Source organism: Haliotis cracherodii, unplaced genomic scaffold (genome assembly GCF_022045235.1).
Source record: "Haliotis cracherodii isolate W230 unplaced genomic scaffold, xgHalCrac1.p SCAF_19, whole genome shotgun sequence".
NCBI lineage: Eukaryota > Metazoa > Mollusca > Gastropoda > Lepetellida > Haliotidae > Haliotis > Haliotis cracherodii.
In genome coordinates, this window is record NW_027266274.1 from 4457509 (window position 1) to 4485206 (window position 27698).

The 27698-nt window shown below is 42.4% G+C and overlaps 1 protein-coding gene and 1 pseudogene across 2 annotated transcripts; one reads left to right on the top strand and one right to left on the bottom strand.

Annotated features, from left to right (window-relative positions):
- Positions 1 to 588: 588 nt before the first annotated feature.
- On the bottom strand, positions 589 to 25704 carry LOC139466700 (uncharacterized). Of its 2 annotated transcripts, XM_071248333.1 has the most exons (17): positions 25619 to 25704; positions 22815 to 22904; positions 20951 to 21217; positions 20198 to 20449; positions 19264 to 19524; positions 13050 to 13298; positions 12763 to 12939; positions 11919 to 12101; positions 11175 to 11366; positions 10405 to 10596; positions 7841 to 8047; positions 6649 to 6834; positions 6106 to 6246; positions 4400 to 4719; positions 2239 to 2344; positions 1783 to 1874; positions 589 to 861 (listed from the first exon to the last, which is right to left on the bottom strand). In XM_071248333.1, exons 2-17 carry the CDS (start codon positions 22885 to 22887, stop codon positions 820 to 822), a joined length of 2940 nt encoding a protein of 979 aa, XP_071104434.1. In that variant the 5' UTR covers positions 22888 to 22904; positions 25619 to 25704; the 3' UTR covers positions 589 to 819. The 2 variants fall into 2 exon arrangements, with proteins under 2 accessions (XP_071104434.1, XP_071104435.1); XM_071248334.1 differs by lacking the exons at positions 589 to 861; positions 1783 to 1874; positions 2239 to 2344 and adding an exon at positions 3905 to 3922.
- On the top strand, positions 14424 to 15979 carry LOC139466866 (uncharacterized; annotated as a pseudogene).
- Positions 25705 to 27698: the final 1994 nt, after the last annotated feature.

Consider the following 27698-nt stretch of genomic DNA (forward strand, 5'->3'; position numbering starts at 1 on the left):
TCACTGTCTTCCCATTCTAACCGTAAACATAATTGGAGTTGATAAAGAATGAGAGAATTATTCAAACCAATAATTGTAAATAACAACTTGAAGTAAATATCTATCGAAACCAACTTAACCATAACATAGTCCTGCCGAACTAGGCAGTTATATTGGAGTTATATTTTGGCTTGACTAATGTGTCCATGAATAGTCCAATCAAAATCGTGTAGCGAAATCGACATTCTGTTCGCAAACACCAAGGGGATTTCGGTCGATTGCAGAATTTGATGAGCATGTGTGCCGTCAATCTCTTCATGTTTTTAAGCAAGTGATTTCTTGTACTTCGCGAGGTAAAACCCATTGACTGGGCGCCGCCATTGTTTGAAGCAAATGCAAGTGGGATCTGATTGGTCAACAGGAGAGACATGGAAGGAAAGAAACTCGTAATCCCCACTGATGGCTGCGCTACGATTGAGAAATTCCAGGCAGGTCCGGCAAGAGTGGAAACTGGACTTTTTGCCTCAGGAAGATGCATTATAATAACACAAGAGAGTAACGATGTAGTTAATTTCTTCTGTCTCATATCATTTTCTCAACCCTTCCAACTGGAAACGTATTCTGCTGTCTGTATTCCACAATCTACTCCACAAACTGCTCTGAAGCTAATAGTAGCGGGAGGATCGCTGCCTGGCACGTGGAGCTGCCAAGCTCTGTTGTGTATCGACCACAAATCTGACGCTGTACAGCCGTGAATCACAGACTAAAACTTTGGTTAATTTGGAAAGGCTTCTTCAAGTAAACGTAACCCTTTCGTATACTGGACACTAGTTTTTTTTTTCAGAGAACAGTACGTCCCGGGTTGCATCGTGATACTTGTAGCTGAAATAAATACATAATAAAAAATAAATTGATATGCACAGGTCAAAGTTTGTACCAAACGTATTTTAGAACTGAATTATATGTTAAAATGTAACTCCGGTGTTTTGTAATAAAAAACCCCATTAACTTGAATGTACATTTCGACGGTAGAGTCAGAGAACATACATATGGTTGTATATACATGTACTTTTTTCGCGATGATTTAAAGTGTATTGACCGTCTGCATAGTTTCATTCCCCTTTGATATCAAACGCAGTTTGAACATTAGTGAGGGATTGAGTGTTTTTAACCGTTTGATAGTATGTGAGTTATGTTACGACATGTCAGATGATGACAAGAAACATATTTCGTTGGGCGTAAAAGGCAAAATTGCGGTAAAAAATATGTGAATTGAACACTGAAAATCACAATCGGTGATGAAAGCCCGATGTGATGCAGGTCTTGGCGTTTACCACTGGTGAAACCCACGGACAGGTGTATGTTTCTGACAAACCTAGAAACATAATCAGTGCAAATCGGGATTTGAACCCACAATCATAGGTTTCCGGCTCGCCTAAGGCACGCAACTGCGGATAGAGAATTAATTCGCCTTTGACGACTGTGCCACTTGTATTGGACATATTATAACAAGATGACTGGTGATATATACACGAAGCGGTTTCAGAGAAGCGGGTTACATATATACTTGTCAAGAACATTAGTCATACTCAGTGAAAAGTCCACGAGATGTCCGTTTTTAGAATTAAATTTAATAAACCCTTTTAACCAATCATATTACAGCACACATTACCAAGCGTTTTCTCTTGACCTTTTTTATTTCTCGAAACAATATGTGGTATCTATCCAATCATTCTTAACAACGTATTTTTGCTAGTGTCATTCATGTCTACTCAGTTGGTTAAAGAGTAAATGGATTCTTACCAAGTCTACTGAACCCACAAATGCCGTGGTTGTATTTGGTGAGGCATCTCCTCCGACTTGAAGACCACACTCCATGATGGTAGCGTTAGTGGCTGATGTACGTAGAAATAAAAAAAAAACCATTTCACACACGATAAACTGGAGAAACTTATACTCAGCAATTGGGCTATACTAGCATTTATGAAAAAGTTGTATCGCGAGGACATTTGTTTATGTACTGGCAACAAAGTACAATAATGTAATTTCCAATAATGTCTATTCATGACCACACACGTCTACATGTTTTTTTACATAGTTTTAGTAAATGTTTTTTTCAGGGATCAAGTCACAATATTAATTCAATTTCAGAACACGTTTGCTAGATGATTTTAAGAAAAAAGTGTGTTTGACTTGTGATGGCGAAACATGTCATGACAATTGTAATGTTCTCCGACGTGTCATGTTCAAGGACCTTACCCCTGACTTTTGATATGTAGGTTAAACGACCGGACTCTACTGCTCCCGACAACTCTCGCCCGTTGTAGTCAACAGTAACTGTCCTCCACTCAGACCGTGCCATACCCTGAAGAATAATAAACAAAAGAATTACGATAAGGGTCCGCCCAATTAATATTCTTGGGAAGAGTATGTGTGTGCGCGCGTGCGCTCATTCGCGCGTGTTATAGTTTGAACATACATTAATTATTTTCTCAAAAATAAAAGGCATAATTGATTATCCACCATGTTATATCTCTATAATGTCTTGTGAGTCCACCCAAAATGCATAGGCCCGTACTTTCAAACATCCTCGGAGATCCAGTGTATTATATACCCGCTCTGCTACGATAAATACTCTGAATTTTGAGTCCAATTTGAAACACGCGACGCTAAAACAGACGTCCAATGAAACGACACAAATGAGCGAAAGACATTCTGATTAGTTACAGATGAGGGATAGACATGGGGCGGTCATTTTCTTAACGGCGATATGGTAGCGAATGGGCCCAGGGTACTTATCATACTAGAATAGGGATGTATAATAATCGGGATTATCGAGGACAGCAGACAGCAAGCATTTGGACCCACAAGACGTTATTTGTCACCCAGCATGTCGAGTGAACGACTTGTTGTTGTAAAATTATTATCATGATCATTATGATGATGATGATGATGATGATTATATTAAACATTTATATACTGCACCTATCTAGGTACTAGACTCCGCTCTAATGCGTTCTTCTTCTCCTTCTTCTTCTTATTATTTTAACAGATTAAGATATGAAATGCAACAAAGAACGTTTAGGTGATCCTGGCACAGTCAGGCTTGTTAGGCTCATCATCAGCTCAGGGCCATTGCCCCCTCTACACGCAGCCCAGGCAGCGAATGGGACTTCCCCCAGGAAACGCTGCCTAGTCAAACTTTTCGGAGAATGTGAAGACCCCCCCCACCCAACACTGCAGCCTTCTGCATTACCCAGATTGTCAGAAGGGCTGTATCGCTGGTAGCAAACTCGGGTACTCTCCCAATGTCAGTCAACAGATTGGGAGGTACCAAACCTTAAGGCACCGAGAACAATGGGGAGTCGGACAACTTGGTACTTGGGATGCAAGCGTGACATTTCGAAAGTGGGATCTGCACATTTGCCATGTTATTCCCGAATCTTGTCAATCACATTAGTGTCAAAAGGGACAGAAAATTCAATGATAAATGATTTCACTGGATTTATTAAAAAGGACAAGATCAGGTTTGTTGGCCTGGATACGTCTGAGGCTGTAAACGGGCCTATTCCAAAGAATTTTGTATTCATCATTTTCCATGACACCATCGATCCTCTCCATCATGTCGCTTAAGATACTGTGTTTGTGCCAAAGCTGGGCATCCACTGACAATAGGTTGGACAGTCTCATTAAATTCATTACATAGTCTACATTTCATATTTACATTTTCATGCAAAATCACACATTGACGGTTTCGAGTGGGAGGTGACTGGTCCTGAGCAGCAAACAGAAAGCCTTCTGTTTCACTTTTCAGGCCTGCCGACTTCATCCACGCGTACGACTCTACAGGGTTGCTGGCCTTATCAACACACTGTACATAAACTCGATGCAGTGGTCGTTCAGACAGCCTCTCCTTGACACTTCGCTTTGTTGACACTCATATCTGTACCAACCAGCAGTGTATAACCATTATTATTATTATCATTCTTCTTCTTCTTCTCCTTCTTCTTATTATTATTATTTATATACCACACGTATCCAAGTACTAGTATCTACTCAAGAAATATTTTATTTGTTCCCCGACCAGTGGATCTGTTGGCAGTCCAGTTATCCTACTCAAATCCCTGGGGAGTATATAACACCTCACATACCTATTCTCTGCTGGTCGAACAGAGGCACATTTGCACTGAGTCACTTGCCAATGGTGACACCATATGTCTTGACAATTGTGTTTCCGGTGTTCGTATTCGTGTTTCCACCATGGAAATGTAGGGTGAATGTATTGTACATTGTGGGTAGTGACAACACTATAAAGACCTGCAAACATTGTTGGTCCCGAGGCTGAATAACAACCCGGTCACCCGGCCTATTATGCCTACTATGTATTCCATCGCGACTGTATCCACGTTATTGTACATACCTGGGTAGATATCGTCATCTTAGTGACATCCCCATACCAGGACCACACACTGAACTGTATTCCTTGATCTTCTACCGTCATCAGCAAACTGTTGCCCTTCTTGCAGTCACTACTACTCATCAGGATACGTCTCCCAGAAACTGCTTGTGCCTCCCTGAAACGGAGCTTGACAGAAACTGAAGTGTTGACTGTCATCTTGGTGTCGAGGTACATGCGGCTGGTAGAGACTAGTGTAGCAATTCCCGAGTTGATGCTCACGTTGGTCACGCGCAGCCAGGACAGAGAGCTTGGTGAGTCTAAGGCATGGGTAACTGTGCAGTCTGGAATTACAAAACATCAACGCCAGTGAATAACCAATCTTCAGTATCTTCTTTGATAGGCATGTAGAAGTGGGAGTACTAAGTAGTACGTTGCTTGATAACGGTGTTAGAACCTACACCGAAACGTCGCTCTTTAATTGTAATAAAGAAGTTGTTCATCCATAAATTCTTATCCTTACTTAATCTTCAGTTTACGCCAATATAGATTCCATTGGGCGTAAAGGCAAAATAGCCATGATAATAATGTGAATGGATCACTGAACATCAGTGTTCTCTAAATGGGTAAGCATGTCATGCCCTAACGGTAGCACACACAATTTGAAAAAAACCCAAATCGGAATCAAGTGATTGAAACAGCATTTCCAGCGACACGATAGCCCATTTACTAATTTTGCTCTATGTTAGTTTTGAATAACGTTACTAACAAGAGATTTTGCTGCTAATAAGTAAAGAAAACCGTTCGTTTTGGCATATATGAAAAAATGACCAGTAGATGAATCCTGTTCAGTGTAGAAAACCGCTAAATCAGTATTATATATTATTTGACGAGGATGGGGTTTCTTAACGATTAAAAGGTTACATCATTCGGACAATGTTGTCATATTTGACGTGTCACATTGACTTTCAGCCACCACATGTGACAACTTTTGGGGGAGGTGAAAATTGGTTTGATTATTGTAACATCATCTTCCCAAGGCAAGGCAGTTAACCGATGATAAAGGTCCAATTTCCACCCTTGCCGAACTAGACTGGAATTCCGGAGTTACATTTTGGCTGCACTAACGAGTCTATGGCATAGTCCAATCAAATCCCACAACGAACTAGACATCCGGTTGACACCAACATGGATGTCAATGTGCAGATTTCAGTCGACTGCAGGATTTGCAAAGCATGTCTTCCGTGAACTGGGCGTCGACGGATATGTTTCAAATCTTTTCATGTTTTTAATCAAGGTGCTCACCTGATTTGATGCACTTCGCGAGGTAAGGCCCGTTTTATTATAACATGATCTTGTTTATCGATCAGATCGTCTTGAGTGGGCGTCGCCATTTTGTTTGTAGAAATTGCAAATCTGATTGTTCAATAAGAGGGACACAGCAGGGACATAACTCGGAATAGCCACTGTTTGCGCTACGACCGAGCCACGAATTCCCAGGGTATTTCGGCAAGGGTGGAAATTCGACTTGTGTCGTCAGATAACCCCCATGTATCGGGAGAATGTATAGCCATACCCGTAAGTCGGAATGGATACTAAGGTTTTGACCCAATATACATGTATGTTGTAGTTGTAGCTACGTCTCTTTCCACGTTACAAAGAGATGCTTGCAAAACATCTGCAGCATATGTTTTGATTGAAGGTTCAAAATTTACTTGGTTACAACTCACTACGTTGGTCTGTGCAGCCACACTCAGCAATGTCGAATACAGTCCCTGATCCACAAGAATCCGACGTCCACCCAAGGCTTTCAACAAAGGTGTTGTAGATTGTTGCTGTTCCGGTCCAGTCAGGGCCTTTGGCACACACTTCTTTAAGCGAAATGATTGATGTTGTTAGTCTTTGTAGGCATAGCGTTGCTTTGAAAACAATCCTTCAAAACGAAGGGTTCCTTGAGTTTTGGGTTTCTTAATACGTTTTATGCAACACATGTCTTATTTGGGATTACAATTTCTAATTCAAGTAAAAGTTCTTGTACTTGTTTGGTACACTTTTGAGAATTTGTACTTTACTAAGAAAATGTAATCCCAAATATAACATTTGTTACATTTGACCACTTTATAAAAGGCATTGTGTATTCATACGTTTTATGAAATACAAGACCATATAACCATTACATCGTCCAAAGTCATCGACATACTTAAACAAACGTGCGTGCGTGCGTGCGTGCTTGCGTGTGTGTGTGTGTGTGTGTGTGTGTGATTCCACCTTACCTCTGAAACCGTAAAGATGGGGACATACATCATCGCAGTAGTAGTTGGCGCGACAACCGTGACCAGGGAAGAAGCTGAATCCCTGAGAACAACATCTGGCCACTGATTTCCTTCCTTCACACCGCCAGTAGGATCTGCAGCTGCCTTCCATCTTGTAGCTGGCTGCACACGTCTCCGTACACCGCTCTGGATTCGGAGCGTACCCGGATTGACATAAGAAGGCAACACTAGCGTTATGAGACTGAAGATGTCTACATATGGCAACTTCTTTAAAAGTCAATATGATTTCATGATCCAAATTGGTACGATGTAGGTGGTGAATAACGTTAATCACATTTCCTTGTACTTGATAAAATATGGTCATTATACGCAAAGCAACAATAGAGGTCTCTTCTAAACACACACCCCCACAGCATGCTAATTCAATTATACAATGATGCAGAGGGACAAAGTGACATGTCTGTTATGTTTGTCATGACTCTATTGGCAGCCCCTGCAGGCAGTACATAAATGTCAATGTTGAAGTCAAGACGCATATCACGATACTGCAAAACATAGCGTGTTATTATCAGTGAAATAATACATTTACTGTATCATCAATGTGCTTAATGGTATATGTGGCGGCCATGTTTATAATTGGATCCTAATTTTGCGATTACGTTTTAGAAATACCATAGCATATTCTTAATGCATAGTATGCAATGTCGAAAATGCGGACTCACTAGAATGAACGTAGCTGCATTATGCTAAATAGCATACAACATGGTACTCCACATACCATATACTTGAAGAAATGGCTCGATAATCGATCAAATCTTACATTTCAATATGGCTGCCGTGGCGGCTATGTTTGTGATAAGATCGGAATTCTGAGAAGAATTTAAGAGACTCCATAGCTGGAATCATTCTTGTAAAGTGCTAGTTTAAACCGCGTTTTAGTTTCAGAGGCGATGTAAAAAAGCATAAGTTAACGACGGACGGACGGATAGACGACGGACAACCCACCATGTCTTAAGGTCACTGGTATACGTGTCTTTCGCACATTATACCCTGATGACATTAGGCTGTTAAACACAATACTAAACATGTCAAGGAGCATTTTAGATTTGTGTATAGAACCTTAACACGTTTTTTACAGTGTGATCATGGTCGTTATTGCAACTCTACATCCACTATACATGCAGGGCCATACCAAGAGGACATGTAACTTTCCATGATTCATCGCACTGCAGCGTGACTTGGTTCCAGTAGAAGCCGAAGGGGCAGCTTCTGTAGACGCCGAGGATATTACCGCTGGAGTTGAAGAAACACTGAACGTACTTGTCACAGTCGGCAGGATGGTAGCGATACCCAACATCGTTCCATCGTTGTACATTGGAACATAAGTGGTCACTGGCATCTGGTATGTGATAATTCATAAGCATTGCAAAAATGATGATAAGTCAACACATGTTGGTTGCATAAAGACGATCTACTTAGTCTATACTTTGTGCCTACATATTGAACGTATGGAACGATTATAAAAAATATAATTTAAAGCTTCTTATCTAAAACATATCTTAACTAGGGGTATTGTTCATTCTTTGATACTGCTTAAATAAAAGGGAATTTACTTCTGAAAAAGAGAAATTTGATTTTAACAAAAACATGTCTTTGTCTTCATGTATCCGAATAATGACAGAAATCTATATGGAGACTAAAGCCATTTGATGAAGCAATTTCTTATAACAGTAACCAGCTGAACAAGGGGCATATGTCACATTAGGAATACATTATGTCACATTAGGAATACATTATGTCACAGTAGGAATACATTATGTCACATTAGGAATACATTATGTCACAGTAGGAATACATTATGTCACTTTAGGAATACATTATGTCACATTAGGAATACATGCTGGCATTGGGGACGTGTTTAAAATTCAGAGTGACAAAATATATCTATGGTACATGTGACAAGAGAGGCGATAGTCCACTGCCCCTTTATGTGGAGTAATATTCCAGCGGCTCCAGCCTTCGGTGTCTATATTTTAGCACTTCTGAGGGACAACAGCGATCTGTAAATAAACAAGTCCGGACCAGACAATCCAGTGATTGATATCATGAGCATCGATCCACGCAATTGGGATCGATGACATGCATCAACCAAGTCAGTGAGCCTGACCACCCGACTCCGTTAGTCGCCTCTTACGACAAGCATAGTCGCCTTTTATGGAAAGTATAGGTTGCTGAAGACCTATTCTACCCCGGATCTTCATGGGTCAGAGAGTTGTCTGAGCAAGGTTACAACATTCCAGGCCTCAAAGCTTTCAAAAATGTTATGGTAGTCATGTGGAGGACATTTCCAAATTTGAGGAATCCATGACCAAAAAGATGTCTGATTCAAATCCCTATTTGGATTTGTACATGTTCAAGTGAACAATTTACTTGCCTTTGCGTGTATTCGTAAAGGATGCCATGGGCGTGGCAGCATACGCTCACCTTTACGTGAACACCGGGCATCATCACTATTTGATAGTTACATATACTCAACAACAAAAGTTCCTGTGACACCAATATTTCATTGCATTTTTGAAACAAGTAAAGTTTGGTTTTCAATATTGTAGTACATGTATGGAATCAAGTCACATTAACGCAACTGCTACAGATGAGCATGCATTCCATGCAAAAGTTGACTTTTATGCAAGCCCCATGCATTTCACTACCCAAGAATGGGTATAAAAACATGTTCGTTAACGGGATTCCATATGCATTGTTTAGCATCATGCTGCCAACAACCACTCAGAAAAACAACCAAATTACGCAATTATTCAACATACGAAATGCCACGCCTGTCCGAAAATGGGCGTCTGCGAGCCATTGATATGCTTGAAGCAGGATCGAGTCAACGTGATGTTGCAAGACAAATTAACGTCCACAGAAACATACCATTTGGTGTTTATGACAACGTTGGCAACGGACGAATGCAGTCAGAGACCATCCTCGGAGTGGCAGGCCACGCGAAACCAATAATCAACAAGACAACTGGATTCGAACAACACACCTACGAAATCGATTCCAGCCAGCAACAGTGACTGCAAGAAGCATCCCTGGCCTTCGACGAATATCGACCCGCCAGACGTCCCATTTTGACAGGAAACCACCGTCAAGCACGTCCACAGTGGTGCAGACAGTGTCTACGCTGGACGACCACACAGTAGGGACAAGTTCTATTCACTGACGAGTCTCGTTTTCACATCAGCCACATCGATGGACGGATTCGAGTGTACCGACGTCGAGGTGAACGTTACGTCAATCATTGTGTCATGAAAGAAGATCGGTTCGGGGGCGGCAGCGTTATGGTATGGGGTGGGATTACAGCAAGACAGAGGACTTGTTTGATAGTGGTAGAGGGAAATCTCAATGGATAGCGCTACCGCGACGAGATCATCGACCCTGTTGTTCTACCGTTTTCGCGTCGTCATGGCCCAGGCATTACCTTTCAACATGACAACGCCCGGCCTCATATTGCTCGACTTGTTCAGGATTCTCTTCAACAAAACAACGTGAATGTCATCCCCTGGCCGGCTCGCTCCCCTGGTCTCACCAATCGAGCACATGTGGGATGAGATGGATCGGCGCCTTCGACGTCAACCATGTGTTCCACAGACACTCCAGGAATTTCGAAACATGCTCCAGCAGATATGGACAGATATCCCACAGGGCTTAAACCTGAACATTTGTTACTAAGGGTCACTAGGGTCGACGACATACCTGGACAAGGGCTGAAACCACAGTTTACTGCACGCGATTCCCTGTATGCGCCACTACAGAGTCTCCCACCGTTCTGTGCAGGTGGATTGGTGCAGGTCCTCCTTCTGCTGACCGAGGTGGTCACGTCAGGCCCACATGTCGCATTACACACACTTGGGCCCCATCCAGTCCACTCAGTAAACCCACCGTCGACTGTAATTGAAAGTACACACATTGCAAGTGATTCCCTGGCATCTGATTGGCAAACAAAGTTATTTGTGTTTCGTTTATGATTCCACAAACCGACAAAACATATAGGCCACTGACGGACTACTGTTTCCAGATTGACTGATAAAAGAATGGGCGGGTTGCATCATGGAATGTTTTCTCTGAATGTTTGAAAATGTAAATTCAAAGATAGCTATAATTGTTGACTTTAAGCGTCAGTCTAGGCACGGGGCAAGTCGACAGTATGGATGTGCCTTGCTTCATTTGTTCACAGGGATTGGTCGTAGAAGAGTAAAGATCTTCGTACATGGGCATTACGTGAAACAGTTCAATGGCATACAAAAACGCTGGGTTAAAAACAACGCACCTGTATCAATTCGTGCAAGGTAATTCTTCAAATAGCTATACCCACAAAGTACATTCCGATTCGATTCGTAAACCTTTCTATAATAACCTTTAGTTTCTCGTGATCAAAAAAATAATGACTGCAAAATAATCTTAACATTATGCTTCACTGACTCCACAGACACATCGGCGGTTACAATAAAAGAGTAAAAACGTACTTGGGCATGTACTGAGTAGACAGTTAACAGTCCTAAATTCCTTGTACAGCCCTGTACAATTTGTGCCTCCTCCCCGTGGCGCCGGGTTGGTGCAGGATCTGTTCCTGGAGACCACCTTGGTGGCTTGTATGTCGCAAGTCACGGCACACGTCGAGTTGGTCCACTGACTCCACTCTGTGAACCCACCATCGGCTGCAAGGGAGAGAGTAACTCACAAGTACTCACAACATAGCGACAACAGCCTGTTGGAAGATGGCCAGTTTGGGGCGAAGTGCTGGATTGTCAAATGTACTTGTCCCAGTGTGTTCCGTTTTAACTCGTACATTGAGGACCTATAAGATATTTGAGTGACGTGTCCGGGAAATTCCAAAACGTCAGCTGCAAACATCATTGTTCAACAGAAGAGCTTCATAAAGCTATGATGATGTTGTTAGTGACGAAAGACTTGGGCTTGTGGGATTTTAATTTCCACATTCCTGTACCGATTTACTGTCTGTCTGCCCGTCTAAGGTAAAAGCGTTAGCTCGTCTCGCTGAAGACCCGGGTTCGATTCCCGACATGGGTACAATGTGTGAAGCCCATTTCTGGTGTCCCCCGCTGTGATATTGGTGGAATATTGCTAAAAGCGGCGTAAAACCGTACTCACACACTCACTATCTATATCAAATGTTCTTGTATGCAAAGTGGAACACTGCGACAAGTATGTCGATTACTGAAAGACATGTAAGTGATGTAGCCACGTACCATAGCATGATGGTAACTTGCATATTGAAAATCTGGACTGAAGACTTTCGCCGAAACAGGGCTTTCCACCGCTAGTAGGTTCATTGCATTCTCTCTCCCTCTGTAGTATTCCTTTCACACCAGTGCCACACGAGGCGAGGCAAAGTTCAGTCCAGTCTTGCCACGGTTGCCAGGATCCATCAACTAAAACATAAATAGGAGAAACATGTATATACAGGACTTGTGAAGAATGTGGGTTAAAGCTACATATGTATGTCTCGCGTGTTGATTTTGAGACATTTTAAAAATGTCCCAAAACAAAGGGCATCAGTGAATGTCAATGTTAGGATTGGTCGTTAGAAGAAAGAGCAGCTTGGAGAACTGTCTGCCAGAGATACAACGATATCGTAACCAACACCTAACGCCACAACACATCCGTATATTTGCACGAGGGGACCATGGACTCCCTCAGTGCACGTGGGTTGGGGGTCATTCTTAATACTGACACTTCAGTGAAAGGTCGTCAAATCGGTCTGAGCCATTAGCACTTTTGAAATTTCAATGTCCAGAGAAACAGGTCAGCTCTCTACCATTGCTCTTATGCAGTATGTGTGATCAGTTTGGCACAACAGAGCCAGAGGTAGCCAATATACTTAATTTTCAATATGTCTTAGTCTGTGATTTGCAGACTCGGTTGTAACACTCGGAGTGAAAAAAACCCACTCGCATAAAAAGTCCTAATAATGTCCATGTAAGATTTTCTATGAGTATTTTTCAAAAACATTTTGAATGTGTTTGAATCCTTCTCCACGAATAAAGCCAAAAGTTAACTGACTCTTAAGACAAAATACAAAGGACAGCTTACTTGGACAATCCCTCAAGCCACAGCTCACTCTCTTTGTCTGGGTCAAGGGTCCAACACAGTTGGTTCCCCCAGGATTGTCACAGCTTCTGGTCCTTGACTGGGTCTTCACTGCGCTTCTCCCACAGGTCAGTTCACAACCACCAGTCCATTGGCCCCATTCAGCACTTTCCGCCGTTTCTATAAACATTTACGAAATAACACAGGGTCGTGTTATGACCAATGTCATTCTTTGCTCAAATGGCAAAAAAGGTGTAATGATAAAATATGCAAAGATGGAAAATACATACCAGTCACTGTAAGGTATCCCTTGGACTCTACGCCATTCACTGCATAGACATACTCTCCGCCGTCTACTAATTGGATATTTTGAACAACAAGGCGTCTTAAGGAACCAGTGTTCAGTGTGATTATATACTTTGCACCATTAGTAAGCAGTACGCCGTTCCTATACCAAGATCCATTTGTGCTTTCAGGGGATACGTTCACACGAAAGCTTTGAATTTCTCCCACACCTCTCGTATTATTATCCATTCGCCCTGAAACGAAACGAAATAAAGTATAATTTAGCCGAGACTGAATAAATATTCGGACGCTGGTGACATTGGCCTCTTTGAACGGTAATGTTTGTAGCAATATTTTCATGCGTCGAACCTTGTTTCTTATTTGAGTTGTCTCTACTTCCTAACATATTTAATGACAATCATTAAATACTCTGTAATGAATGGAAATATGTTTCGTCTAATGTTTGTTCCACTAGACATAATAATACTAGTCGTGTGGAATACTACATCGGCATGACCTTGACATTCAGGCATTGGGATGTAAACTGCCGCCGAAAACAGCTGTCTGATGTCGTCTTACAACATGGCATACTTATATGGTCTGTTTTCAGTACAATATATCGTCCCGTCTCCATTATTCGACGTTCTCCATTTTTCAACGGCCGATGTTATCGCGTTATTTTCCGAGAACACGTGCGAGGTCAGAGGTCACAGGGTGTTGTAAACAACAACCCGACCCCCGCATCTCGCAAACAAAATTTTGCCGATAATGGAGATTCGTAAGGTAAGTTAAACAAAAAATACACACCACACTGCATATAAAGCCAGGATTACTTATTCCCAAAAAGTCTTCACTTTTAATGTCAGATTTCATCAAGTCAGTCGGTCAAAATCCCACCAAAGTCAATCGCCTGCTAGCACTTGTCAATGGCCTCAGTAAATACACATTTTTTAATGACGTCACGCTCAGACCGCTAAAAAAAGTACGGAAGCTTGACTGGGCCATCCTTACTGAACTTAACAGTACGTTGTTGACTTCCTACATCAGTTAGATTTACTTTTACGCGACCAGTGTTCTTTGTAATTGAAAAGAGTCACATAGCAAGATATAGCAACAAAAAACAGTAAATATTGTGTACAATAAATGGGTTTAATTACTTGCAGCCACTTCCTTCAGCTCGAGGGTCATATAGGTCGTCCTATACACAGGAAGACTTACACAACTCATATATGACAGTTTTGGAGGAGAATGTCCCTGTTCAGCAAGCTGCAGTACGGTGGGGGGTTCCTATTACTACCTTGAAAGATCGTGTGAGAGGCAGAATCCATATTGATGTCGCTAAATCTGGCAAAACCACTATGTTCACACAAGAGGAGGAGTCCCTGCTTGTTGATCACATTAAAGTCATGAGTGAGATTGGGTACGGCTATACCAGACATGAAACAATCAATTTGGCAACTGATTATGCTCACCATCTAGGACACAGGGACAGAATCACGCCTCTCAGTTTACGTTGGCTGTATAATTGTTTTTCACGTTGGCCTGATATTCGCGTGCAGAAACCGAGGAAACTGGAATACGCCAGAGCTAGATGTGCTACTCGGCAGTCAGTTGGTAGCTATTTTATCGAGCTAGACAAGATTATGAAAAAGCACAGTTTCCAAGACAGACCTCAAGACATCTTCAACATTGATGAGAAAGGTTTACAGACCGATATCACACCTCCTAAAATAGTATCATCGTCGAAGTGTAAACCCCAGGCAGTAACCACTGGAAAGTCCAAAACAGTAACTTTGATTGGTGCCGTGAGTGCGACTGGCAGTTCGATCCCACCATTCTTCATTTTTCCTGGCCAACGGATGAGAGAAGATTTGATGGCAGGAGCTACACCAGGTGCTGATGGAACTGTTCAGAGACTGGATGGTCCAACACTGATATCTTCAATAGTTACATGAAGACTCACTTTGCGAAGTATGCTAAAAGTGACAGTGCTGATTCTCCTTTGCTTGTTCTGTATGATGGACACAGAAGCCATGTTTCACTGGGACTCATCCAATGGGCGAAAGAGCACAACATAGTCCTATTTGTGTTGCCACCTCATACAAGCCACCTGCTGCAACCGCTCGACATTGGGTGCTATGGACCTGTCGAAGCTGGATGGACAGCTGCATGCCACAGACATCTGCGAGAGTCAGGAGGCAAAGCTATCACCAGATACGATGTTTGCAAGATTGCCTGCAAAGTTTTGGCCTGCATATTAACACCCAACAACATCTTGTCTTCATTCAGACGATCTGGCATCTTTCCATATAACAAAGACGTTGTGACAGATGAGGCAGTAGCACCAGCCATGACATTCAAGCAGCAGACACTCTGTGAAGTAGCAGGAGATTTGTCACAAGCCCGTGATTTCTTAGGGAAGAGAGGGGGTGAGGTTCTAGAGAATGTCCAGACAGCCAAAGTCAGAAAAACCATGAGTAAAATCGTTGGAGGGAAGCCCATTACTGAAGATGAGGTTACTAACAAACTTATTGAACATCAGGAAGCACAAAAGAAAATAAAGCCCACTTCAATCAACAGTCATCAAATAACAACTGAAAAGGAAAGCACAGAGCGCAAAGGAAAAGGAAATGGATCGGAAGGAAAGGGGAAAAGAAAGGCTAGAACACCTAGACAAGTGCCAGTGATAACTGAAGATTCACAATCCTCCGACAGTGACGACAGTGGAGATGGTGAAACGTGTTGTGTTTGTGACAAATTCACGCCGGATGAACTTAGGCAATGCACAAATGTAACTTTTGTGAATTGGGCTCAGTGCACGAGACCTACATGTGGACATTGGGTGCACTTGAAGTTCTGCACGCATGTACGATTTGTACGAAGACATGGCGAACTCTTTTGTCCCCACTGTCAGCCAACATCACAGGAGGAATAAAGCCTAGATGGTGTTCAGACTGTATATACGTTGTTATTTGCAAAGTTTAGTTGATTTTGAAGGGCTACAAGTATTCATATGAAGACAAACACTCAGTGTCGGCATTCCCGATTTAAGGTGAGTAAATATTTCCATACATTACTCGACAATACCAACTTTTCGTGCGTAACACGTTGTCGTCGAAAAATGGTGACGTCACTTGTGTGTACACAAATATAGGTCGGCCATTATCGATCGCTGCACCGGCGGAGAGAAACATCGAAAATATATATAAACAAATCAAAGTAAGCTGTTTTAAACACTTGATTAATGGATTATGAAAGGATACGTTTTGGTTTTGATTAGTCCGCAATCGATGACATTATTCTCTTACACCGTCGAAAAATGGAGAAACCAACGTCAGCGCCAGGGAATATTCAGTCTCGATGATCTGCCGAAATGGATTCCACTGGTCGTTAAAGACAAAACAATGGTGGAAATGATATGAATGGATCACTGAAAATCAGTTATGACACCAGGTGTTTGCGAAAAGGGCAAGCATGTCCTGCGCCACCGGCAACCCCCCCCCCCCCCCCCCATTCGTACGGTTTGCGATTCCAAAATGATTTATTCGTTAAGAACCGTTAAATCTTTACTTGACCAACCCTGTCCAAATTCTATCTCGTTTTCATAAGGCCTATATTAGAATATGCTTCACAGGTATCCGAAAAACTTGAAATGATTCAACTCGAAGCCGCGCGCATAGTAACAGGTCTCCCTAAATTCTCCTCAAGATCGAGGTTCTATTCTGAGACAGGATGGGTATTACTATCTTGTAGAAGAAAATATAAAAAAAAGCTTTGTACAATTTACAAGATTATTATTAATTTATGTCCATCGTATTTACATGACACGTTACCACCCAAAGTATCAACTATTAGTGGATATAAGTTACGAAATAAGAACAATATGAATATGACGCATGCACGAACTGCTACATACCAGCATTCATTTATACTGTCTTCAAACAAACGAGGGGCGATCGGGTAGCCTAGTGGTTAAAGCGTTCGCTCGTCACGCCGAAGACCCGGGTTCGATTCCCAACATGGGTACAATGTGTGAAGCCCATTTCTGGTGTCCTCCGCCGTGATATTGCTGGAAGATTGCTGAAAGCGGCGTAAAACCATACTCACTCACTCAATCAATCAAACTATGGAATGAGTTACCCCCCGAAGTGCAACATAATTGTTGAATTTTAAACAGATGATTAAAACAACAATTGCAACACCACTTCCATACTTGTTAACCGGCAACCGAAGAACTTACATTTTACACACACGTCTAAGACACTCTTGCAGTACCCTAAACGCAGATCTTTCTGATACTTTGTTCTGCTCTTGTGGAAATCCATGTGAAAACAACATGCACTTCCTTCTTGAATGTCTCAATTACACTATTCCAAGAAATATCATGTTCGCTAACATTATAAAAGCTGGAACTACATGTACAATACAAAATATTCTCTACTGTGATGTATCTCCAGCTGAAAGTCACAATAACCTCATCTTCAACAGCCTTCAAAAATATATACTGTCGACTAATAGATTTGAGTAACTCTTTATCATTAGTATAGAAAATCGCTCTGCGACCACTTCTTCTTAATTACGACATTAGTGTATAAACTGCATGCATATATATGAATATAGGGGTTTGTCTGCCTCTGTCTGTAAGCATATTTGTATGTCTATATATGTTTGTGTATGTGTACGTGTGAATATATATATGTGTGACTATATGTAATGACCACACTCAACAATATTCCAGCTATATGACGGCGGTCATATAGATAATCGAGTCTGGACCAGACAATCCAGTGATTAATACCATGAGCAATTGGGATACGATGACATGTATCAACCATGTCAGCGAGCCTGACCACCCGATCCCGTCAGTCGCGAAAGGCATAGTCGCTGAAGACCTATTCCACCCCGGATCTTCACGGGTCGTGTATATATGGCTTATAGATATGCGCGCGCGTGCGTGCGTGTGTCTGTCTGTGTGTGCATGTGTATATGTATGTAAATGTGTTTATATGTAGTGTGTGTATGTATGCATGTATGTACGTGTAATTATAGATGTAGGCTTGCATGTGTTGTTCGTGGTTAGGTATTTTTGTATTAATGTGTGGAGACAAGTAAAATGTGTCCATATGTTTATGTTCTTCTTGCAAACATTATGTTAGAAAAATATGTTCATGTTTTTCATGTAAATACTTTCTCTTTAATACTTTGAATTATAGAAATATAAAATCATTGTCTGTCTGCACACATACATAAGGGAAAAGGCCACCTAAGTTGGATAACTTTTGCCCAATCCCGTTCACCATATATGTCAATACAATATGTTTAAAACAAACAAAAGATTTGCGCCAAAGATCAAGCGTTTGTTGCCCAACGCCGCACGGCAGAACTCCGGCCATGGGACGGCGTGACTACACATGTCCTATTTATCAACATAGTCAATAATTCGAATAATCAGAAGGGTGTAAGACCCGTGAAGATCTGGGTTGGGAATAGGTCTTCAGCAACCCACGCTTGCCTTGAGAGGCGATTAACAGGATCAGGTGACCATGCTCGCAATCACTGATTGTCTGGTCTAGACTCGATTATTTACAGACCGCCGTCAAACAGCTGGAATATTGTTGAGTGCGGCATTAAAAACAAACAAACAGAAGCATGGAAACTACCTGCGCGGGCTTACGTTGAAATCGGCGTTCTTTGCTTATAGATAAACAAGATAAACAGCGCATGATCAAGTGTTGTTTCTTACTACATCAAGTATTATTTGAAAAAAGTTATTTTGATAAAACAACAGAAAAGACATAAGTGTAACTGCTTCCGTGCATGGACTCGCGTGTTTGTTGCCATAGTAACACGTCAGTTCTAAGCGCCATACCCTGTCTTACCTAAGTGGAATATTGAAATTCTATTGGCCCATTACGTGTTGATAAATTTCCTTATTCCAACATAAACTACCAGCTTCTGATTGGTTAAGGGGAGGGCAATTATTTTCCGTGTAGCCCGCTCATGTAAACTCTGATAAATCAATCGGAACACACCTTAGGTAACTTACATTATTTATTCTGTGTCATCCATGAATCCAAATAGTTCCCACATCAGCTGTGGTGAGCAAAACATGGAAAGTTGACATGTTGATGGGCACCTACTCACCTTGTTGTCCTGCATCCCATCTATTTCAGAAAACAAACAAACTTACCTCACTAACTGAAAAACATGGCAACTTACCTAAAACCGTAAGATTAGCCTGCCTGGTAGATTCATCAACTGTATAACTGTATTGTCCAGCTTGAGAGGTCAGCACATTTGGTATTGTCAGTGTCTGAGAAGCGTCGAGTGTCGCTGTCGTATATCTGTTGTCATTTGTCAAGTCAACCCCTTCCCTCCTCCAGACGCCATACGTGACACCAGCAGGACTGACAAATGCTACCATCTGTGGACTTGTGCCAGCAAGGGCAGTCACATCTCCCATGGAATTTGTAATAACAGCTGAAACAAGCATGAAGGGAAGATATCAACTGAATACAGACCACCACCAACCTGTGTGGGAATGTGAAGCAGTATGGCACGTAAAGAAACACGTTACTGGATGACCTTTCATCAATAAAAGTGAATGAATATGCTTTTACGTCGTTTGTAGCAATATTCCAGCAATATCACAGCGGGGGACACCAGAAATGGGCTTCACACATTGCACCCATGTCGGGAATCGAACCCGGATCTTCGGCTTGACGAGCGAACGCTTTAACCACTAGGCTACCCGACCGCCTATCATCAACAAAAGTTAGCGATGATTACAATAGCGGAGAGTTATCTCACCTCTAATTTTAAGTCATTATCACACTTTGTTTTTGAAGTTATATTCCCTCATCGTTAGTAATAATATAGTCGTGCATGTTCATGAATTACAGAGGACGTCATTTGCCATACTTAAACGCCACATTTCATGAATAGTTTGTTTGTTGTTTAACGCCGCACTCGGCAATATTCAAGCCATACGTTGGTCTGTAAATAATCGGGCCTGAATCAGACAATCCAATGACTGATCTCATGAGCGTCGATCCACGCAATTGGGATACAATGACATGCATCAACTAAGTCAGCGAGCCTGACCACCCGATCCCGTTAGTCGCCTCTTACCACAATGAACAAGAGTACATACCTCGGACAGACAGATATCCACTTGTCGTGACACCATTCAGGTTAAAGGTATATTCTCCTCCATCAGCAATTCCGACGTTATTTACAACCAGTCGTCGTCCGGTAGCTGTCCTCGTGATGGTGTATTTCGTACTGAAAATATTCAAACGAAAACCATCTTTCAACCAGAAGCCTTCAGCTGCCTCGTTTGGGGTGACCTGCGTCTCAAAAGTGCCTTCTTGTCCACCGGCACTTGTGTCGTTAGTTAAACGGGCTGAAAAGTAATATGATTCCTTGGTGATTTGGTTGTGTTTGTTTTGTTTGTTTGTTGTTTAACGCCGCACTCAGCAATATTACAGCTATGTGACGGCGGTCTGTAAATAATCGAGTCTGGACCAGACAATCCAGTCATTGACATCATGAGGATCGATCCACACAATTGGGATCGATGACATGCTTCAACCAAGTCAGCCAGCCTGACCACCCGACTCCGTTAGTCGCCTCTTATGACAAGCATAGACGCCTTTTACGTCAAGCATGGGTTGCTGAAGACCTATTCTACCCCGGATCTTCACGTGTCGATTCCTTGATTGAGTAATGTGTACTTTAACATATATGCGACAGCACATTGTACATTAACAACTTAAAATGAAACTTTCAAACCCTGCTATCAAACAACATGGTTGATCAAATGATAAAACACAATCCATTCTATCTTCTCTATAGTTACATATAAAACTTCTAAAGTCATTGAAAAATTGGTTATTAAACTTACTGAACACAGTTAACATGGCTTGAGGATTGAGGCTGCCGACGGAGTACGTGTATGTTCCTCCATCTGAGAGTACAACGCTAGTTATAGTCAATGATCTCTCTAAACCGTTGACAGTTTGTATATATCTGCTACCACCCGTCAAGTCGATTCTTGAGGGCGTTAGTTTTACCCAAATGCCTCCAGCAGGTTCTCCGGTGAAGGATACTGTAAATGATGACGAGGTACCAACAAAACGTGTAATGCTTTCCGGGCGACTGACGACAGACACTGAAACATAGATGAGATCGGTACATAGTACATCGTATATTTTTATTCTGTACACAACTGGTTATTTGAATTGATGCAAGTCGTATTTAAAAGATTCAAATTGATTCATCACATTTGAATTTACTTGCCAGTTAAAGAGCATAGGTCCTGGACGAGGCGTGATACTGTGAACTGCTGAGGTCTTCAATTTGAATTGCTGTCATATTGGACGCAGCAATATCTACCAACTCCTGCTCATAACGTCGCTTGTCTGGTGACGATGAAGAATTAAGCAAAGGATTCACGCCTACAGCAAAGACCCGTATCCCACACGTATTCGTCTCTGCAGCAGCAGTTTAAGTATCTGCTGGATTTTGTGACAAACCGTCGGTCATCACAATCATGAAGTGGGGGTTACCAGAAGTGTCAACGTCTGAAAAAGCTTTTGCTTTCCTTATACCAAGATGAGTGTTTGTTCCAGCGCCGGGTTATACGAGCCTCTGTATTTTACTCACTAGTGTGTTGACGTCAGAGGAGGCGTTGATGACAGAAGATATATATATGATCGCTGTACACTACGACGCCAACTCGGGTAAGACTGCTGCTTCTGATACTTTGATTAACAAACGTCATCAACGCATTTCTAACTTCCCTAAAACTGGCGTCACTGATACTGCCTGATCCATCTACGACAAAATAAGCTATATACGCACCAGATCAACCAGTAAACACAATTATGAGTGACCGAGATGTACTGTATTACACAAAGTAAGTAGGATTCTGGAATATTTTCGCTTGTTTTTGTTGTTTTTTGTTTAACGCCGCACACAGCTATATGATAGCGTTCTGTAAATAATCGAGTATGGACCAGACAATCCAGTGATTGATATTATGAGCATCGATCGACACCACTGGGAGACGATGACATGCATCAACCAAGTCAGCGAGCCTGGCAAACCGATCCTGTTAGACGCCGGTTATGACAAGCATAGTCGCCTCTAAATGCAAGCATGGTTTGCTGAAGACCTATTCTAACCCGGATCTTCACGGGTCAAGTGGGATTCAAAGGGTATATTAAGATGCCATAAACCTGAACTATATTTGCTGTTTAATGAGTGAGTGAGTGAGTGAGTGAGTGAGTTGGGTTTAACTCTGCTTATAACAGTGTTCCAATTATATCACGGCTTGTCAACTTAATGTGGGAGGAAAGCCCGAAGTGATGCAGGTCTCAGGCGTTTACCACTTCAGTGAAACCCACGAGCACGGGTATGGTGCTGACAAACCTAGAAACATAATCGGGGCGAACCGGGATTCGAACCCAATCGCGGCGCCTCAGACGACTGGGACAACCGTACAGATGTACAGATGTATAGTGTGGTCAGGTGCTACATCATTTCTAGTGCTGTCAGAGTTGCCTCCCTTAAGCAATCCAGAGTCCTGTGTTCGTGGGTTCGAAACCTGGATTCGGTCTGATTGTGTTTGTAGGGTCTTGGCACTAGCCCGAGCACGTGATAAGTGGTAATTGTGTTTAGATCCGCACCACGTCGGGCTGTCCTCCCCTCTCAGATCAAGGAGACACGCCATGATAAAGTACAAATAGGCGTTGAAGCTCACTCACCTTCTGTTCTAGTCGTTGTGATGAACAGCAGCGCAGTCCATGCTGTAACTACCGCCCATGTCGGTGTCATCATGGTTGTTTAGCGTGTATCTACAAATAGAATCAAACTCTCTTGAAGAAAACGATAAAGTGCATCTCAGTACTAGTGTAAAGTATAACTGCACAATGATATTTCACACTCATGTATTCTGATAGTATTGTAGAAGAAGTTCAATTATAAATTTAAAACGTTTTACTGACTTTATCCTTGGCGAACGAATGCATTTCAGTAACAATATTTTTTCACATTTCACAAATCTTTCGAAACTATCAATCAGCCAGTGCATAATGAATGTCATCTATTGATATCTTGTCACTGATATATTGCAATGCACTGTATCAACTCAAGACATCATCTCTGTGTTATTAGGGTGATTATGAAAAGGATAAAACACGCCCCCGAGGTTTTGGTTGAAAATATAAAACCACGAGCGAGGTCACGGCTTTTCCCTCGTTCGCGGTTTTACATTTTTAACCAAAACCTCGGAGGCGTGTTTTATCCAAATTATGAACCGTCTAAATGCAAGAAATACCAGAAAAAGCATGGACATACCTTATAGTGAAACAATACAGTGTATCGTGGAATAAAAGGAATTTGCTCAAATCGTGCGAGGGAAACGCCACGTACAGCATGGGCTAGCTCATGCTCATGATATGGTCGGAATTACTGTCGACTTAAACGTTTACAATAATAAGCAACATGATGGCATTGTGGTTTTGACACAGAGGTTCATCCATGGTACGACCCAGAACATGTTGAGGGCGTCATGGAAAACGATAATCATATTTGTATATGGAAGAGGTCCAAATACAGCCTCAAACGTATCCAGGCCCAAATACAGCCTCAGACGTATCCATGCCCAAATACAGCCTCAAACGTATCCAGGCCCAAACAATACAGCCTCAAACGTATCCAGGCCCAAATACAGCCTTAAACGTATCCAGGCCCAAATACAGCCTCAAACGTATCCAGTCCCAAATACAGCCTCAAACGTATCCAGGCCCAAACAATACAGCCTCAAACGTATCCAGGCCCAAATACAGCCTCAAACGTATCCAGGCCCAAATACAGCCTTAAACGTATCCAGGCCCAAATACAGCCTCAAACGTATCCAGGCCCAAACAATACAGCCTCAAACGTATCCAGGCCCAAACAATACAGCCTCAAACGTATCCAGGCCCAAATACAGCCTCAAACGTATCCAGGCCCAAATACAGCCTCAAACGTATCCAGGCCCAAATACAGCCTCAAACGTATCCAGGCCCAAACAATACAGCCTCAAACGTATCCAGGCCCAAATACAGCCTCAAACGTATCCAGGCCCAAACAATACAGCCTCAAACGTATCCAGGCCCAAATACAGCCTCGAACGTATCCAGGCCCAAACAATACAGCCTCAAACGTATCCAGGCCCAAATACAGCCTCAAACGTATCCAGGCCCAAATACAGCCTCAAACGTATCCAGGCCCAAACAATACTGCCTCAAACGTATCCAAGCCCAAATACAGCCTCAAACGTATCCAGGCCCAAATACAGCCTCAAACGTATCCAGGCCCAAATACAGCCTCAAACGTATCCAGGCCCAAATACAGCCTCAAACGTATCCAGACCCAAACAATACAGCCTCAAACGTATCCAGGCCCAAACAATACAGCCTCAAACGTATCCAGGCCCAAATACAGCCTCAAACGTATCCAGGCCCAAATACAGCCTCAAACGTATCCAGGCCCAAACAATACAGCCTCAAACGTATCCAGGCCCAAACAATACAGCCTCAAACGTATCCAGGCCCAAATACAGCCTCAAACGTATCCAGGCCCAAACAATACAGCCTCAAACGTATCCAGTCCCAAATACAGCCGCAAACGTATCCAGGCCCAAACAATACAGCCTCAAACGTATCCAGGCCCAAACAATACAGCCTCAAACGTATCCAGGCCCAAATACAGCCTCAAACGTATCCAGGCCCAAACAATACAGCCTCAAACGTATCCAGGCCCAAATACAGCCTCAAACGTATCCAGGCCCAAACAATACAGCCTTAAACGTATCCAGGCCCAAACAATACAGCCTCAAACGTATCCAGGCCCAAACAATACAGCCTCAAACGTATCCAGGCCCAAATACAGCCTCAAACGTATCCAGGCCCAAACAATACAGCCTCAAACGTATCCAGGCCCAAATACAGCCTCAGACGTATCCAGGCCCAAAAACCTGACATTGTCCTTATGGACAAAATCATTTATACCATCGAATTCTCAGTCCTTTCTGTTACTAATGTGGTTGACAAGCTTAAGATTCAGGAAAAAGATGGCAAAAATGCGGACCTCGCTTACGAAATGTTACGCTTTGCATCCCAAATGCCAAGTTGTCGGACTCCCCATTGTTCCTGGTGTCTTAGGTTTGGTACCTCCCAATCTGTTGACTGACATTGGGAGAGTACCCGGGTTTGCTGCAAGGAATCCCTTTTGACAATCTGGGTAATGCAGAAAGCTGCAGTGGTGGGGAGTCTTCATGTTCTCCCAAAAATTCTGTATGGGTTCGCTAAGACAGAGCTTTCTGGGAGAAGTCCCATTCGCTGTCTGGGCTGCGTGTAGAGGGGGCAAGGGCCCTGAACTGATGATTAGCCTAACCAGCCTGACTGTGCCAGGATCATCCGAATCTTCTTTGTGGCGTTTAGTCTGTATATAATAATGATGATACCAAGGCTAATATGCTGGATGTTTTGTGAGAAAGACGTAACGTATCAAGAAAATGAATTACCTCCTCCTCGATGCCCCAGTCGTTAAAGGAAGAACATTTCCACAATATCAGCAATCAATGTCAATGCGTGCAACATAAACTCAAACTGTGGCAGTCTTCTGTGTACTGCGTCTTATATAGCTAACCCGAGCAGGACATGCAGAGTAGGTACCTCTGTATTACACGTTACTTGTGAGATTTCAAAAGACCCAGCGACTGATAGTTGTCGATACAATAGCGCAAACACTATTGACCAAGGAGTTGTTACAACTGAGAGACTTAATGCATAACTCTGTGCGAAATGTATACCTGTTAACCTAGATTCCCCCCGTTCATGTTATGAGTGTTCATAACTGGTTAATGTCTGGCGTTTTTTATCTGACATTTTGATCGTTAGTTTGTTTTGTTGTTTAACGCCGCACTTAGCAATATTCCAGCTATGTGACGGAGGTATGTAAATAATGGAGTCTGGACCTGACAATCCAGTGATTAACAATATGAAAATATATCTACAAAACTGAGATACGATGACATGCATCAACTAAGCCAGCGATCCCGTCCACCCGATCCCGTTAGTCGCCTCTTACGACAAGCATGAGTAGTAAAAGAGTCCGGATCTTCATAGGCAATATCTGACATTTATTTTCACTAGTCATACATGTTTATGGGTTCGTCTCTGTTACGCCAATACAGTGTGCTGTAGCCATGTGTGATGACTGCTTGTTTGGTGTACAATATTCATTCACTTTATTACTTCTTCATTTTAAACCTTATACATTAACTATTTAGGTAAGTGCTTTCACCTCTCAAGTGTGTCATATTTTGTACAATTAGTTTTACAACTAACATACTCGCATGTTAATGAATCGATTATTTATTGTATACATACTTGCTTACCCCCTACTGTCAATAGGGATCTATCATTCTTCACATGAGGGCATTTAAATGTGTCTCTTACGCGTGTGTCTTAATGAAAGTAAAACCGCTGGGTGATATTCAATAGCAGTCAGTGTCTACCGATTTAATATATACCGTGACTCCAGTTGAATGAACGTTCAGTGTTAATTCACGTTCGCTTTTGGCCTATGTTTACTCAGAAAATATTTGGTGCTGTCAATGACTATTGTCATGTTCGTGCACGATCGTTAATGTCTTTCCGTGAAGTCAAAGGTGCGATTACGAAGTCAATCCCTGTTTGTTGCACAGAGTTCGAGGTGCGTCTCTTCTCTTCGCTACATATATGTGCTCATGTGTTTCACCAGCGTGGTAAGCTTGGAAGACCGAGTGGTGGGACGTGGTGCTGCGCACGGCGCACAGGTCACCAATCTGGAAAGGCCTTGGGTGGGTGACCACGTTTCGGCAGTTTGGCCCCTGAGAGTTTCTAGGGCTTCGGTCCTGCTCCACACTGAAGCTCGTGTGGTGTGTCCTTGAGCAAGTGACCTTGTTCGAAATGTGCCTCTGTTTACCCAGCAATGAATGGGTACCCGGAAGGATGAGATAACAATCTGGTTGTCTAGCGCACAACGGGCAGGTGGCTTGTATACTCCCCAGGGAGCTGAGAATGATTGTTGAGTGCACATTAATCCAGTGGGTAATAATTGCGCTTTGAGCATGGCGTGGAATATAACAGCAACCCTGCAGAGTCCTTCGCTTTGATGAAGTCGACTGGCCTGAAAAGTGAAACAGAAGGTTTATTGTTTGCTTCTCGGGACCAGTCACTTCACACTCGAAACCGTCAATATGTGATTTTGCATCAAAATGTAAATATGAAATGTAGATTATGTAACGGATTTAATGAGACAGTCCAACACATTGCCAGTCAGCTTTGGCCCACACGCTGTATCTTAAGCGACATGATGGTGTAGCTCGATAATGTTATTACTGTCTCCGCAATGCTTGTGGTTTTGAAACAGAGGTCCATCGATGGTACGACCCACAATATGTAGAGAGATACAAAATTCTTTGCAGCCTCGGACGTATCTTGTCCTCTTTTATAAATCCAATGAAATCATTTATATCGCTGAATTTTCTGTCCCTTTTGACACTAATGTGATTGACAAGATTCAGGAAAAACATGACAAATATGCGGACCTCGCTTTCG